Genomic DNA, 14,970 nt, shown 5'->3' on the forward strand with positions numbered 1-14,970 from the left:
TCCCACCTCAGCCTCCTGAGTAGCTGGGACTACAGGTGCACATCACCACACCCGGCTAAAATTTTTGCTTGTTTTTTGTAGAGACGGGGGTCTCCCTGTTGCCCAGGCTGGTCTCCAACTCCTGGCCTCAAGTGATCCTCCCATCTCAGCCTCTAAATGTGCTGAGATTACAGGCGTGAGCCACTGCGCCTTGCCTCCGTGACACTTTTCATTTATTTCCTTTTCGTCCGAAGCTTTGTGTAGGACATGACACTTTTCAAAATGCTTTCCTAGGCCAGGTATGGTGGCTTACGCCTGTAATCCCTGCATGTTGGGAAGCTGAGGCGGGAGGATTGCTTGAAGCCAGGAGTTTGAGATGGGCTTGGGCAACATAGGAGATCCTATTTGAAATTAAAAGAAACGAAACAGGCAGGGCACGGTGGCCTGTAATCTCAGCACTTTAGGAAGCCCAGGCGGGTGGATCACATGAGGTCAGGAGTTCGAGACCAGCTCAGGAGGCTGAGGCAGGAGAATTGCTTGAACCTGGGAGGTGGAGGTTACAGTGAGCTGAGATTATGCCACTGCATTCCAGCCTGGGTGGCACAGTGAGACTCTGTCTCAAAAACAAACAAACAGTCATTATTTAATGTCCAGCTCCATGAGGGCAGGGGCTGTGTCCATCTTGTTCACTGCTAATATCCCCCATGCCAAGCACAGTGCCTGATAGAGAGTAGCTACTCAAAGAATATCTTTAGGCCGGGCGCAGTGGCTCATGCATGTAATCCCAGCACTTTGGGAGGCCGAGGCGGGCGGATCACGAGGTCAGAAGTTCAAGACCAGCCTGACCAATATGGTGAAACACTGTCTCTACTAAAAATACAAAAATTAGCTGGGTGTGGTGGTGCACGTCTGTAGTCCCAGCTACTCGGGAGGCTGAGGCAGGAGAATTGCTTGAACCTGGGAGGCGGAGGTTGCAATGAGCCAAGATCGTGCCACTGCACTCCAGCCTGGACAACAGAGCAAGACTCTGTCTCAAAAAAAAAAAAAAAAAAAGAATATCTTTAAACGGATTAATGAATGTGAATAAAAACCACTAACCCAGAATTTATTCTTGCATCTGTTTCATGGGATTAGCCCAAATTCTAGCCATGTCAATAAAAATTTACTAATCATTTGGCCTAACTGGCCTCCCGGCCTCGTGTTCCATCTCCCTTGTGAGCCATCCTATAGCCGCAACCACAGTAACACTAAAACAAACAAACAAACAAAAAAACCCAAGTCTGATTGTGTTCTCTTCCGAAACCTCTGCTATCTCCCCCGCTGCCTACAGAATACAGTCAACGCTCCTCAGCTTGGATTCAAGGCTTTGGCCCCAATCTCCCTTTTTAAACCTCTCTAGGCTTATTTATTAAGTGCTTATTATATGCCAAGCACTAGGCTAGTCACTGAGTTCATAAACCAGTTGGAGAGACAGGTACATTGACTAATTTTAATAAGGTGTGATCAGCACTATTACAGAGACTGTGAGAACACAGATAGTTTCAGGTAATGGATGATAAAATATTGTTTTTGCCCTCTGCAGGTTCACGAGTTCTGTCTACAATAGCAATGTCCAATACAGTGGTCAGACACATTTCAAGTGCTCAATAGCCACCTGAGGCTAGTGTCTGTCACACTGGATAGCTGAGCACAGATACTTTTATCACCCATGGATGTGGGGGTTAACTATAGCTGCTTCCAAGACAGCAAGGGAGCCAGGCTCGGTGGCTCACACCTGTAATCCCAGCACTTTGGGAGGCCGAGGCAGGTGGATCACGAGGCCAGGCGATCGAGACCATCCTGGCTAGTATGGTGAAACCCCGTCTCTACTAAAAATACAAAAAAAAAAAAAAAAAAATTAGCTGGGTGTGGTGGCATGCGCCTGTAGTCTCAGCTACGCGGGAGGCTGAGGCAGGGGAATCGCTTGAACCGGGGAGGCGGAGGTTGCAGTGAGCTGAGATCGCGCCACTGCACTCTAGCCTGGGCAAAAGAGCGAGACTCCGTCTCAAAAACAAATAAATAAATAACCAAGACAGCAAGGAACATTTCCCATATGTGAAGCCTGTGGTGCTAGCTACCAATTCCCCAAACACAACCCCTCTCCCCCACACCTTGGCTCGGGTATATTTTGTAGTACAGGCTCCCAAGAGAAAGAATGCATGAAAGTACTTTGTAAACTATTAAGTGATACAGAAATGTGATATAATAAACAGGCTCAGAGGTCTTGCTTTCATCATGGCTTTGGTTACTTCGAGCAAATTATAGCTCTTTTCTTAAACTACTCCCACCCCTATAATTTATGCCAAAGTGTTCTGAAAAGAAACACAGGCAAAATGGTTATCCTAGGGCTAAAAATCCTGATTATACCTACCTTGAAGCTTTTAATCCAGGACCCTACTTCACCACCCGCCTTCTCTGTCACTTTCTCTACAAAGGAAGGACACGAAGTAAGACTTCCAAAAGAACAAAATGTTTATTTTTTAAATTTAAGAATTATGGGAAACCTAAGTAATGGGAATTGCATTCTCATCGGGGTCTTCTGGCAAGTCGGAAGCACCACCCTCTCCTGTAGCTCGATGCTTCTCTAGTTTAGCAATCAATTCTTTCGCTGGATTGAAGACGCCATTGGTCTGCTGGTCACAGACATAGCAGCGCGGGGTGGTGCGGAAATGCTGCAGTGCACAGCTCTCGCAGAAATAATGCCTGCACTTGGTGACAACTGGGTTTTGGAAGCTCTGGCGACAGATGAAACACTTGAATGGTATTTCCTCATCATCGCTTCCCACTTCATAGTTTTCATCCTCATAGACACCATAGCGACCCTCATCAAGCTCACGTTCGATCTGCCACCCATGCTTGTAATCTGAACGGTCATGGAGGAATTTGCAGCTGTCTCCGAAGCCGCAGAAGCCAGTCTCTTTGTAGTCCTTACAGATGTCGGGCTGGTAATCCCAGCGCACGGTGGCACGTAGATGCTCGGGCGCTCGGATGGGGCCCTTCCTCACCATCCCGGAAGAGGCATTGCCCATAGACGTATCCTTGGGCTTCATGTATTTCTGATAATTGTTGATTCCCCGATAGATCTTGTCATCCTCCTTGCCCCTCAGCTCCTCCTGGATCTTCTGGCTGCGCTCAAAGATGGCTTGTGCATCGCGCTCTTTCTCTGTGTCCAGCTCATAGACAGCTGTCGCTCCCATATCCTCTGGTCCCACGGGTTTCGCCGAACGGGTGGATTTATAAACCACGCCGAGACTCTCGGGCTCATTTTCCTCTTCCTCTTCGCTGCTCAAGTCGCCGTAAGCCGCCTTCTGTTTACCACTGTCACGGGTCTTCTGTATCATTGGATTGTGGGTCACCCGCTTCTTTTCCGGTCGAACCACAGTGCAGCCTTCGTCGCTACTGCTGCCGCTTTCTCCGGGCTCTGGGTCGCAGGCCGGGCGCTTTCTGCGTCCAGCAGCCCCTTTCCGCCCAGGCTTTTTGAAAAGGAAGGTGCACACCTGATCCACCGCCTTTCCTGGAGAAAGCTGCTCTGCCATTTTAGAGTCCCGAGCTCCGAAACAGCCGTGGCTGCCTGGGTTGCACTTGGCCCCTGCACGTCACTCCACGTTGCGCGCTCCGCCGGGAGTCGAAGCAAAAGACACTGACGGAAGAGGACTGCGAGAGCGCGAGCACCCGTCTCTCTTGTGCCCTAGCAGATTCCGTCGCTTCTTCCGGAGCCGTACTGGCACCGCCCCGCTCGCGGGCGGCCGCGGGGCTTGCTGGGAAGAGAGGCGAAGCCAGGTTACCTTTCAAGGACCCAGAAGTAGGGTTTTGGCCTAGGTAACGGGGCAGAGATGTGGTTCGAGATTCTCCCCGGACTCTCCGTCATGGGCGTGTGCTTGTTGATTCCAGGACTGGCTACTGCGTACATCCACAGGTTCACTAACGGGGGCAAGGTAAGCCGGCTTCGGCCCGGGGGCCGACTCCACGGGCTGATTTCCGAAAAGGGTGGTGGGCAGGGAGACCGTCAGCCTGCGAACCCTCTCTCCGAGGTCGGCCCTCTACTTGCTTCCGGTTGCCTAGAAGCTGAGGCTTGCGAAACGAAGCCCGATAGAAACCACATCCTGCTCTAGTGAAAAACAGCGTTTCTGGGTGTATCAGAGTGGGCCTTACGGCAGAGTAGCGACGCGGGGGCCGGGAAGGTAGATTAGAAGAGGTGGCTCAAGCCTGAGAATCGCTCACTGCAACCTCCGCCTTCTGGGTTCAAGAGATTCTCCTGGTTGGGCGCGGTGGATCACGCCTGTAATCCCAGCACTTTGGGAGACCGAGGCGAGCGGATCACCTGAGGTCGGGAGTTCGATACCAGCCTGACCAACATGGAGAAACCCCGTCTCTACTAAAAATACAAAATTAGCTGGGCGTGGTGGCGCATGCCTGTAATCCCAGCTACTCGGGAGGCTGAGGCAGGAGAATCACTTGAACCCAGGAGGCGGAGGTTGCGATGAGCCGAGATCGCGCCACTGCACTCCAGCCTGGGCAACAAGAGCGAAACTCCGTCTCAAAAAAAAAAAAAAAAATAGATTTTCCTGCTTCAGCCTCCCGAGTAGCCGGGACCACGCCTGGCTTTTTTTTTTTTTTTTTTTTTTTTTTTGTAGAGACGGGGTTTCATCATGTTGGCGAGGCTGGTCTCGAACTTCTGACCTCGGGTGATCCACCCGCCTTGATCTCCCAAAGTGCTGGGATTACAGGCGTGAGCCGCCGCGACCGGCCACCCTTGACTTTTTTATTCCCCACTTTCTCTTGCAAGCCTTTAGGAATTTACTGCGAGATCTTGTTTTTTTACATCAGGATTCATTTTCCCCTCTTCCTAGCCCTTCACATCATCTCTAGAGTACAGAGTATAAATTTATTTACTTTTTGATTTTGTTACTGTTCTTCACGTGTGATCTACAGCTGTTGTTTCTTAGTGTCCCAAAAGGCAACAACTAGATATTTCTTTTCTTTTTTTTTTTTTTTTAAAAAAAAGGAAAAAATATTCATGTTGGTTAAAATAGTGTAAAAAGTCACAGGTACCAACTTAATCCTAAAGTTTAGTGGTCTGATTTTATTTAGGAGATTCTGTTCTTGTACTACTAATTTGCATTTTTATTTAAACGATGATTCCATTTCTCTGGAATGTCCCTTTTAAAAATTGTAATATCTATCAATTGGGTCACTCACTTTTATAAACTGCAACAATAATTGTCTCTTATTTGAAGGAAAAAAGGGTTGCTCATTTTGGGTATCACTGGAATCTGATGGAAAGAGATAGGCGCATCTCTGGAGTTGATCGTTACTATGTGTCAAAGGTAAGATGCCACTCTGATGCCAGCCTTTTGCCAGGGTTGAGGTGGGTTCTGGTAATGCCTTGCCAAGGGTCATACAGTGCTAATATATAACTAGCATTTTCTTATCTACTAGTGAGGTTGGCATCTTTTTACATATTTAATCTTTTATATTTCTTTTTTTTTTTTAGTTTTTCTTCTGTCATATATTTCTTATTCTGTGGATTGTTGCCTATATCCTTTGCCTGTTCCACTGTCTTTTTCTTTTTGAGCTATGGTTCTTTATATATTCTAGACTTTAATTTTTTTGTCTATTTTATATATGACATTTTTCCCAGTCTGCTGTTTGTCTTTTTCACTTTATGATGTTTTTCATCAGGTAGTTCTAAATTTTGATATTCAATGTATCATGTTTTGTTGTTCTGGATTCTAGGTTTTTATGTCTCCCGTACAAAGGCCTTTTCTATCTAAGATTATAAAAATACGTTCAAAAAATAAAATAGAGACAGTCTTGCTGTGTTGCCCAGGCTGGCCCTCAAACTCATAGGCTCAAGTGATCTTCTTGCCTCAGCCTTTGGAGGAGCTGGGACTGCAGGTGTGCCACTATACCTGGCTCATAAAAATACTTTTAAAAAATAATTTCTCCTAATATTGTTAGTTTCTTTAAAAAATTAGTTATTTGGTTACATCTACAGGTCATTTTGGAGTATAATGTGAAGGGAGGATTAACTTTACTTTTTTCCAACAGGTAGCTAGTTATCGCAATTACCCATTTATAGAAGAGTTTAGTAGTCCTAGCTACTCAGAAGGCTGAGGCAGGCTATAGGCAGGAGGATAGCTTGAGCCCAGGGGTTCGAGGCTGCAGTGAACTAGGATCGTACCACTGCACTCCAGCCCGGGCGAGAGAATGAGAGCCTGTCTCAAAAAAAAAAAAAAAAAAAAAACCACCAAGCACCCAATTCATTTTTATTTGTAATACCACTCTGGTAAACTAAATTTCCATGTACACATGGGCCTGTTTCACGGATGTGCTTTTCTATACTCTAGGTCTGCCTATTCCTGCAACAATACTTCATTTAAAGAATTACTATAATTTTATATTTTGATTCAATTATGACATTGCCATTTTTGTAGGTCAAAAACGACCAAGCAGTAGCATTTCATAAGGCTCAACTTAATAGTATATTTTTTGTTTTTCTGTGTTTTTTTGTTTTTGTTTTTTGAGACAAGGTCTCACTCTGTCACTCAGTCTGGAGTGCAGTGGTGCAATCTTGGCTCACTGCAACCCCCGCCTCCCGGGTTCAAGCGATTCTTGTGCCTCAGCCTCCTGAGTAGCTGGGATTACAGGCACCTGCCACCATGCCCAGCTAAATTTTTTTTTGTACTTTTTGGTAGAGATGGAGTTTCACCATGTTGGCCAGGCTGGTTTCCTAACTCCTGACCTCAAGTGATCCGCCCACCTCAACCTCCCAAAGTGTTAGGATTACAGGCGTGAGCCCCTACTCCTGGCCCTAATAGTATGTTTTTATATTTTGTAGGAGTAGTTCATTCTCATACTTCTTTTAAAAATGTTTACTTTTTAATATTTTCTCCTTCCTCATTTATTCCTCACAACAAACCTAAGTAAATAGTATTTCCATTTTATAGACAAGGGTCAGAGTGATTAAGTACTATTATAAGGACTCAACCTGGGTGATACACCTCTCAGTAGAGAGGTAGTTGAGAATCTAATCCAATGAACATGATAATAGATATCTACTTACCTGGAGCCATATTTCTCCAAGTATGGTCCAAGAATAACCATCAGAATCACCTAGCATGTGAGACAGAATTAGGATTTCTAAGAGATGGCTCCAAGGAAGATACAGTTTTAACTTCTCCTAAGGCAGTTCTTCCTGTAATAGTAAACCAAATACCTGGACTATGTTATTTAATACCTAGAAGAAGTGTCATCACTGATGAGGCCTTTTTTTTTTTTTTTTTTCCGAGACAGAGTCTTGCTCTGTCGCCTAGGCCGGAGTGCAGTGGAATGATCTTGGCTCACTGCAAGCTCCACCCACCAGGTTCAAGCGATTCTCCTGCCTCAGCCTCACGAGTAGCTGGGATTACAGGTGCGCTGTAATTTTTGTACTTTTAGTAGAGACAGGGTTTCACCATCTTGGCCAGGCTGAACTTGAACTCCTGACCTCATGATCCACCCACCTCGGCCTCCCAAAGTGGTGGGATTACAGGCGTGAGCCACCACGCCAGGTGTAATCTTTTAATTTATAGCTTCTGAAGTATTTGGTTGTCAACTTAGTAAGATCCAGTAGGTATTTTGAATAGATAGTGTAGTGCTTGTCAGAGAAGGGTTCGGGAGTTGGGGTCCCTGAATTCTGGCTCTGCTAATTCCTTATGGACTTAAGCAGGTGACTTTTAACCTCTCTGAGCCTCCATTTCCTCATTTGTAAAAAAAAAATGGAATGAGAATAATAGTATCTACCTCATGTTGGCTGTTATTTTTTAAAACAGATTTTACCTTCTTGTCCTCTGACTCACTGAGGTGCTTTGTAAAAGGATCCAGGTGGAGGCCAGGCACAGTGGCTCACACCTGTAATCCTAGCACTTTGGGAGACCGAGGCAGGTGGATCCCCTGAGGTCAGGAGTTCTAGACCAGCCTGGCCAACATGGCGAAACCCCTTCTCTACTAAAAATACAAAAATCAGCTGGGCATGGTGGCGCACGCCTTCAATCCTAGCTACTTGGGAGGCTGAGGAAGGAGAATTGCTTGAACCTGGGAGATGCAGGTTGCAGTGAGGCGAGATCGCATCACTGCACTCCAGCCTGCATGACGGGAGTGAGACTCCATCTCAAAAAAAAAAAAAAAAAGATCCAGGTGGTAAAGAGTTGCTTGACTTTAGTTCTGATTGGGGGTCAGGAAAGGTTTGTTTCATATAAAGCAATATGCTGCTGTCAGAAAATGAAAACTAGAAATCATTACAGGTTATTCTTTAGTGATTATAAAATTTAATCCAATGTATTGTTGCAGTTAGAGAAATGTGGGATGTGGAAGCACTCTTTTTAATAACAATGCCATTTAATGACACTGGAAATAAAAGTACATGGCATATCTTTGATGGGAACAGACTTGTCACATTCTCCTTTTTAAACTGTTTTTCAGGGTTTGGAGAACATTGATTAAGGAAGCATTTTCCTGATTGATGAAAAAAATAACTCAGTTATGGCCATCTACCCCTGCTAGAAGGTTACAGTGTATTATGTAGCATGCAATGTGTTATGTAGTGCTTAATAAAAATAAAATGAAAAAAATGCATTTCTTTTTTTTAAATATGTTACACAAAATCAAGCAATCTACCCAATGTAGTCTTTATCACTTAAAAAAAACTAGAAGGCAACTGTGAGGCTTGTATAGACATAATGTACATCCATAATGTACATCAAGCACCTGTCTCTGTGCCTAGCAGCTAATACTTCATAAATTGTAGTTGCTACTATTGTAATAGACACTAGTATATTTTATTTAACTTTATTTATTTATTTTTTTAGACAGAGTCTTGCTCTGTTGCCCAGGCTGAAGTTCAGTGGCTCAATCTCGGCTCATTGCAACCTCCAACTCCCAAGTTCAAGTGATTCTCCTGCCTCAGCCTCCTGAGTAGCTGGGATTACAGGCGCCTGCCACTACACCTGGCTAATTTTTATATTTTTAATAGAGACGGGGTTTCACCATCTTGGTCAGGCTGGTCTTGAACTCCTGACCCCGTGATCCACCTGCCTCGGCCTCCCAAAGTGCTGGGATTACAGGTGTGAGCCACTGCGGCTGGCCAGTTTTTATATTTTTAGTAGAGACAGGGTTTCACCATGTTGGCCAGGCTGGTCTCGAATTCCTGACCTCAAGTGATCCACCCACCTTGGCATCCCAAAGTGCTGGGATTACAGGTGTGAGCCATTTTGCCCGGCTGACATTAGTAAATTTTACAAACATAGTTTCTTCAGAGATGACCAGGGGAATACAGAAAAAGTATTTTTTTTCTAGTTCCTTTTCTGAGTGGATCCTACAATGTTTAAAATTCCAGTTGGTTAGGTTTGAGCTGAGAGGGGTGTAAGAAGATAATTCCAGGCCGGGCGCAGTGGTGGTGTGAGACAGGAGAATGGTTTGAAACCGGGAGGTGGAGGTTGCCGTGAGCTGAGATTGTGCCACTGCACTCCAGCCTGGGTGACAGTGACAGAGTGAGCCTCCGTCTCCAAAAAAAAAAAAAAAAAAAATTCCAGTTGGGATATGTTTAAAACAGATTGCACCTTCAACCTTCATACATTCTGTATAGTATCTAACAAATAGTATATGCTTAAGTTAATTTTTGTTTTAGTATACAGCAACAGCAATCATTCGGTTTATTAAAATGAGAGTGTACTGAGCACTTGAAATAGAGATGCATGTTCAACGTTAAAGGTAACCAAAGATGAAGATCTGAAAAGATAAAACTAAAGATGGTGATAACTCCATGTGTATAAAGCAACACCACAGATGACACTTCCAGGTGAGAATACTAAGTTGCTTTTCATTGCTTATCCAGTTTAACATTTGATCTGGTTACCTTGAACATGCCTGCACTGTGTGATTGCCATTGATCTAATTTTATAGGGCGGGGCTTATAGAAGGAAGTGGTGTTTAAACTTACAGTGGTGGCTGGATTGTGCCATCCCTTGATCGGCAATGACCTTTTACTTTTTACTGTATAAGGAAAGCCTGGTCATGATTACAAACTTAATAGAACCTGTATTATCATTTAATGCTTCACAGGCCTTGTGTAATTGACTGTTAGGAGAACTATCGCTGGCCGGGCGGTGGCTCACACCTGTAATTCCAGCACTTTGGGAGGCCGGTGGATCACCTGACATCGGGAGTTCAAGACCTGACTGATCAACATAGAGAAACCCCGTCCCTACTAAAAATAACAAAACTAGCTGGGTATGGTGGCGCATGCCTGTAATCCCAGCTACTCTGGAGGCTGAGGCAGGAGAATTGCTTGAACCCAGGAGGCAGAGGTTGCAGTGAGCTGAGATTGCGCCACCGCACTCCAGCCTGGGCAACAAGAGTGAAATTCTGTCTCAAAAAAAACAAAAAACAAACAAAAAAAGCTATCCCTGGAAAGGAAGGAAGAGGGCAAGTAGTACACCTAGGGAGTTGTGGATACAGAAGATGTGTTGAAAACATGACTTATCTATTACTACTTTTATTGATTTTTAGGTCTGTTATTTCTCCATTTTGCCTGTAGGCAGGGATCATCCCCTAAATTTTTATGTCCTTAGACGACTGTCACAGCTACACAGCTGTATAGTGAGGGGCTACAAAATGACAGGTAGAGTTGGTAAGGTTCACGGTTAAGAGTCCAAATTCTTCACTGCCCTTTTTTGTAGCATCTGCTGTGAAATTGAGCTTTATTTTTGTACTCTACTGCTAGGGGGTGAGCCAGATTAAAGCACTTTGAAGATAGAAGATTTAACGGTGGATTTCTTTTATTTTTTCTTTTCTTTTTTTTTTTTTTTTTTCTGCAAGTGCAATTAGAAGGGTTTTCTTAAGCAGCTCTATCTGATGTGGTAAAGCTACTGATGTCAGATCCATCTGTCACCAGCTCTTAAGGCCTGTTAAAATGCTGCTTAGGAAACTATCCCATTTGCTCGGTTTTATTTACTATCATTAAGTTTTTAAAAAAATAGATGTTATATTCACCTAGCTCAAAATCCAACAATATGAGGTATGCAGTGAAAATAGTTGCTCTAATCCCCTGCCCAACACCTGTCAATTGTCACACCACCCCAAAGGGTTTCTTTTTATTTTTATTTTTTTGAGATGGTGTTTTCGCTCTTGTCACCCAGGCTGGAGTGCAATGGCGTGATCTCAGCTCACTGCAACCTCCGCCTCCTGGGTTCAAGCAATTTTCCTGCCTCAGCCTCCCAAGTAGCTGGGATTACAGGTGCCCGCCACCACACTCAGCTAGTTTTTGTATTTTTAGTAGATAAGGGGTTTCACCATGTTGGCCAGGCTGGCCTCGAACTCCTGACCTCAGGCAATCCACCTGCCTTGGCCTCCCAAAGTGCTGGGATTACAGGTGTGAGCCACTGCGCCTGGCGTGGGTTTCTTTTTACTTTAAAAATAATCCTTTTTGGCTGGGCACGGTGGCTCAAAAAAAAAAAAAAATCCTTTTTTATTAAACCCAAACCAAAAATGGTCAATAGTGTTTCTTTTTCTTTTTTTCTTTTTTTCGAGACAGGGTCTCACTCTGTCACCCAGGCTGGAGTGCAGTAGCGAGATCTTAGCTCACTGCAACCACTGCTTCCTGGGCTCAAGTGATCCTCCCACCTCAGCCTCCTGAGTAGCTGGGACCACAGGCACTTACCACCACGCCTGGCTAATTGTATTTTTTGTAGAGACAGGGTTTTGCCATATTGCCCAGGCTGGTTTCAAACTCCTGGGCTCAAGAGATCTGCCAGCCTCGGCCTCCCAAAGTGTTGGGATTACAGGTATGAGCCACCGTACCTGGCCAATAGGGTTTCTTTTTGCACATACAAATACAAACGGGTTCTTCTGTCTTGTATGCAATTGTAGTATCTGACACATACTGTTCACTTCTTTGGAAGTTTGGAAGAATGGTTCTTGTTTGAAATTACATGTACCAGGTTGTTACTTATAGGGTCAAATAAAGTAGTCAATAGGAAAAGACTGAAAAAAGATAGAGGAAGCCACACATATTCAGAAGGAAGAGGAAGACAATGGCGTTGCCTTTTGTTTGGTAACCAGATGATCACTTAGCCAGTGGCAGAGCTGGGACTAGAATCCTGATGTTTTGACTCCCAACCTAGTGTATTGTTCTTTGTGGTTTACTTCACTAAACGCTGATTGAGTAAATGCTACATGCCAGGTGCTGTACCTCAGATTTGAATATGACACCACAGGCCGGGTGCGGTAGTTCACCCCTGTAATCCCAACACTTTGGGAGGCTGAGGCGGGCAGATCACTTGAGGCCAGGAGTTCGAGACCAGCCTGGCCAACATAGCGAAACCCCCATCTCTACCAAAAAATAAAATGACCTAAAATAAATGAATGTGACACAGAACTGCTCTGCAGGAACTCAGTCAGTGGGAGTGACAGACAACTATGTGAAGGATAAGTGCTGTGACAGAAGTTTGCAGAAGGTGCTGTGGGAGCGCAGAAGTGGGGCAACCCAGCCTTGGGTTGAGGGGAAAGGAAAGAGCTTAGAGATACGTTTCCAGAGGATGTCTACACTAAGCTGTCTGGAAGGCTGGATAGGATTTACGAGACAAACAACTGAGGGGAAGACATTCCAAGCAGAGGGAACAGCATAAGGGTGGGGACACAAATAGCATGGCTATGTGGGAAACTCTACAAGCAGTTCTGCAGAGCGAAGAGTGTGAGGCAGAAGAAAGGGACCAGAGAGGTTGGCAGGGCCCAGAACGTGAATGTCTCCCCCTGGGTGTCGGAATTCCTCCTGAGGGCGACTGGGAAGTCTAGCAGGAGGTAGGAGAGTGATGCGACTTGCGCACGTCTGCCTGGCTGCTCTGCAGAGTGGTTCTCAGCTGGGTGAGTTTGCCTCCCAGGGCATATTGCAACGACTGCAGACATTTTTCCTTGAGGCAACAGGAGGTATGGGTGGGGAGGTGTTGCTGACATCTAGTGGTTAGAAGCCAGTGATGCTTCTAAACATCCTAAGATGTACAGGACAGTCCCACGTTGACAGTTTCCAGTAGCCTTAAGTGTCAATAGTGCCAAGGTTGAGAAACTCTGAAAACAGTAGCAGGGTCTCCATTAAGGAACACAGTGGGAAGTGTTTTTTAAAAAAATTCTGCCTGGGCACAGTGGTTCACACTTGTAATCCTAGCACTTTGGGTGGTTGAGACAGGAGAACTGCTTGAGCCCAGGAGTTCAAGACCAGCCTGGGCAACACAGCAAAACTCCTTATCTATTTTGAAAAAAAGTATTAAAGAGTCCGGGCGCAGTGGTTCACACCTGTAATCCCAGCACTTTGGGAGGCCAGAGCGGGCCAATCACTTGAGGCCAGGAGTTTGAGACCAGCCTGGCCAACATGGTGAAACCTCATCTCTACTAAAAATACAAAAATTAGGCCAGGCGTGGTGGCTGACACCTGTAATCCCAGCACTTTGATAGGCCGAGGCAGGCGGGTCACCTGAGGTCAGGAGTTCGAGACCAGCCTGGCCAACATGGTGAAACCCCATCTGTACCAAAAGTTACAAAAATTAGCCGGGCGTGGTGGTGTGCATCTGTAATCCCGGCTACTTGGGAGGCTGAGGCAGGAGAATCACTTGAAGCCGGGAGGTGAAGGTTGCAGTGAGCCGAGATCAAGCCACTGAACTCCATCCTGGGTGACAGAGGGAGACTCTGTCTCAAAAACAAACAAATAAAAATACAAAAATTGCTGGGTGTTGTGGTGGGCACCTATAATCCCAGCTACTAGAGAAGCTGCAGCACAAGAATCACTTGAACCCAGGAGGCAGAGGTTGCAGTGAACCGAGATGGCGCCACTGCACTCCAGCCTGGGTGACAGACTGAGACTCCCTCTCAAAAAAAAAAAAAAAAAAAAAAAGCGTTAAAGAGAGAAAAAAGTTTTAAAAAGTCCTAATTATTCAGAAATGTATGGGAGCAATTTCCCTTCTCCCTCCCTCTCCTGGTTCTTTTTTTCATTCAGATCTCTCATCTGTAAACTTGAAGCATATCCCTGCCCTGGAGGCGTTTGTTTTTCCAAGGAAGTATCCTAATGTACTCTTCTTTCTTTCTTTTTTTTTGTTTTGAGGCGGAGTTTTGCTCTTGTTGCTCAGGCTGGAGTGCAGTGGCGCAATCTCAGCTCACTGCAACCTCCACCCCCGGGGTTCAGCCAGTTCTCCTGCCTCAGCCTCCCGAATAGCTGGGATTACAGGCATGTGCACTACACCCAGTTAATTTTTTGTATTTTTAGTAGAGACGGTGTGTCACCATGTTGGCCAGGCTGGTCTCGAACTCCTGACTTCAGGTGATCCACCTGCCTTGGCCTCCCAAAGTGCTGGGATTACAGGCGTAAGCCACCATGCCCAGCCTCCCAATGTACTCTCAGTGATGTGCCTCAGCTTGAGAAGGCACAGAACAACATGTTTCTTTTCCAAATAGATGATGTAAGATGTGGAAACACAGAAAGTTGGGAGTAACTTCACATCAGGAAGCTGCACCACCTGTGGGTTGTGTGGCCTTTGGTAGGTCACATCACTGATCTTAGCTTCAGTTCTCCCATCTCTCAAGTGAGGACAGTATGTGCCCTGCATACGTCCCTGGGTAGCTGAGAAGATCTCACGAAATCATGTATGTGAAGTAGTTTGTAAGTGTACAGCCTCGTGCATGTGGAATGGACCATTGCTGCATTTTGAGCACCCCTTTAACAGCTCCCCAGCCAACCCCCAAATCCCTCAGGCACTTACACAAAAGTGATGTTGGGAGGACCCTCAGGCCAGGTCTTTGGTCCCCTGTTAGAGTGGTCACAGCTAGGGAATCTCAGAGCACTGCAAGGACAACAGACGGTAGGAACTTTGATGAAGACACTAATTGTTTGGAAGCTGTTTTCTGAAAGCAGAGCTAAAAACGCAGTTT

At 45.4% G+C, this 14,970-nt stretch overlaps 2 protein-coding genes across 2 annotated transcripts; one reads left to right on the forward strand and one right to left on the reverse strand.

Moving 5' to 3' along the window:
- Positions 1–2,472: 2,472 nt before the first annotated feature.
- RNF113A (ring finger protein 113A) lies at positions 2,473–3,554 on the reverse strand. The gene has a single exon (XM_003806399.5). The coding sequence runs from the start codon at positions 3,552–3,554 to the stop codon at positions 2,523–2,525; it is 1,032 nt and encodes a 343-aa protein (XP_003806447.1). The 3' UTR covers positions 2,473–2,522.
- Positions 3,555–3,814: 260 nt separating this feature from the next.
- Positions 3,815–8,637, forward strand: NDUFA1 (NADH:ubiquinone oxidoreductase subunit A1). The gene is made up of 3 exons (XM_008953301.4): positions 3,815–3,953; positions 5,256–5,345; positions 8,482–8,637. Exons 1-3 carry the CDS (start codon positions 3,852–3,854, stop codon positions 8,500–8,502), a joined length of 213 nt encoding a protein of 70 aa, XP_008951549.1. The 5' UTR covers positions 3,815–3,851; the 3' UTR covers positions 8,503–8,637.
- The last annotated feature ends 6,333 nt before the right edge of the window (positions 8,638–14,970 follow it).

This window comes from Pan paniscus, chromosome X (genome assembly GCF_029289425.2).
Source record: "Pan paniscus chromosome X, NHGRI_mPanPan1-v2.0_pri, whole genome shotgun sequence".
NCBI lineage: Eukaryota > Metazoa > Chordata > Mammalia > Primates > Hominidae > Pan > Pan paniscus.

Bases quoted from the DNA above. Each gene is read 5' to 3' on its own strand.
- RNF113A (XM_003806399.5), bottom strand. From the start codon at position 3,554: ATGGCAGAGCAGCTTTCTCCAGGAAAGGCGGTGGATCAGGTGTGCACC.
- NDUFA1 (XM_008953301.4), top strand. From the start codon at position 3,852: ATGTGGTTCGAGATTCTCCCCGGACTCTCCGTCATGGGCGTGTGCTTG. The intron at 3,954-5,255 runs GTAAGCCGGCTT...TCTTATTTGAAG, and splicing joins GGTTCACTAACGGGGGCAAG to GAAAAAAGGGTTGCTCATTT. The intron at 5,346-8,481 runs GTAAGATGCCAC...ACTGTTTTTCAG, and splicing joins ATCGTTACTATGTGTCAAAG to GGTTTGGAGAACATTGATTA.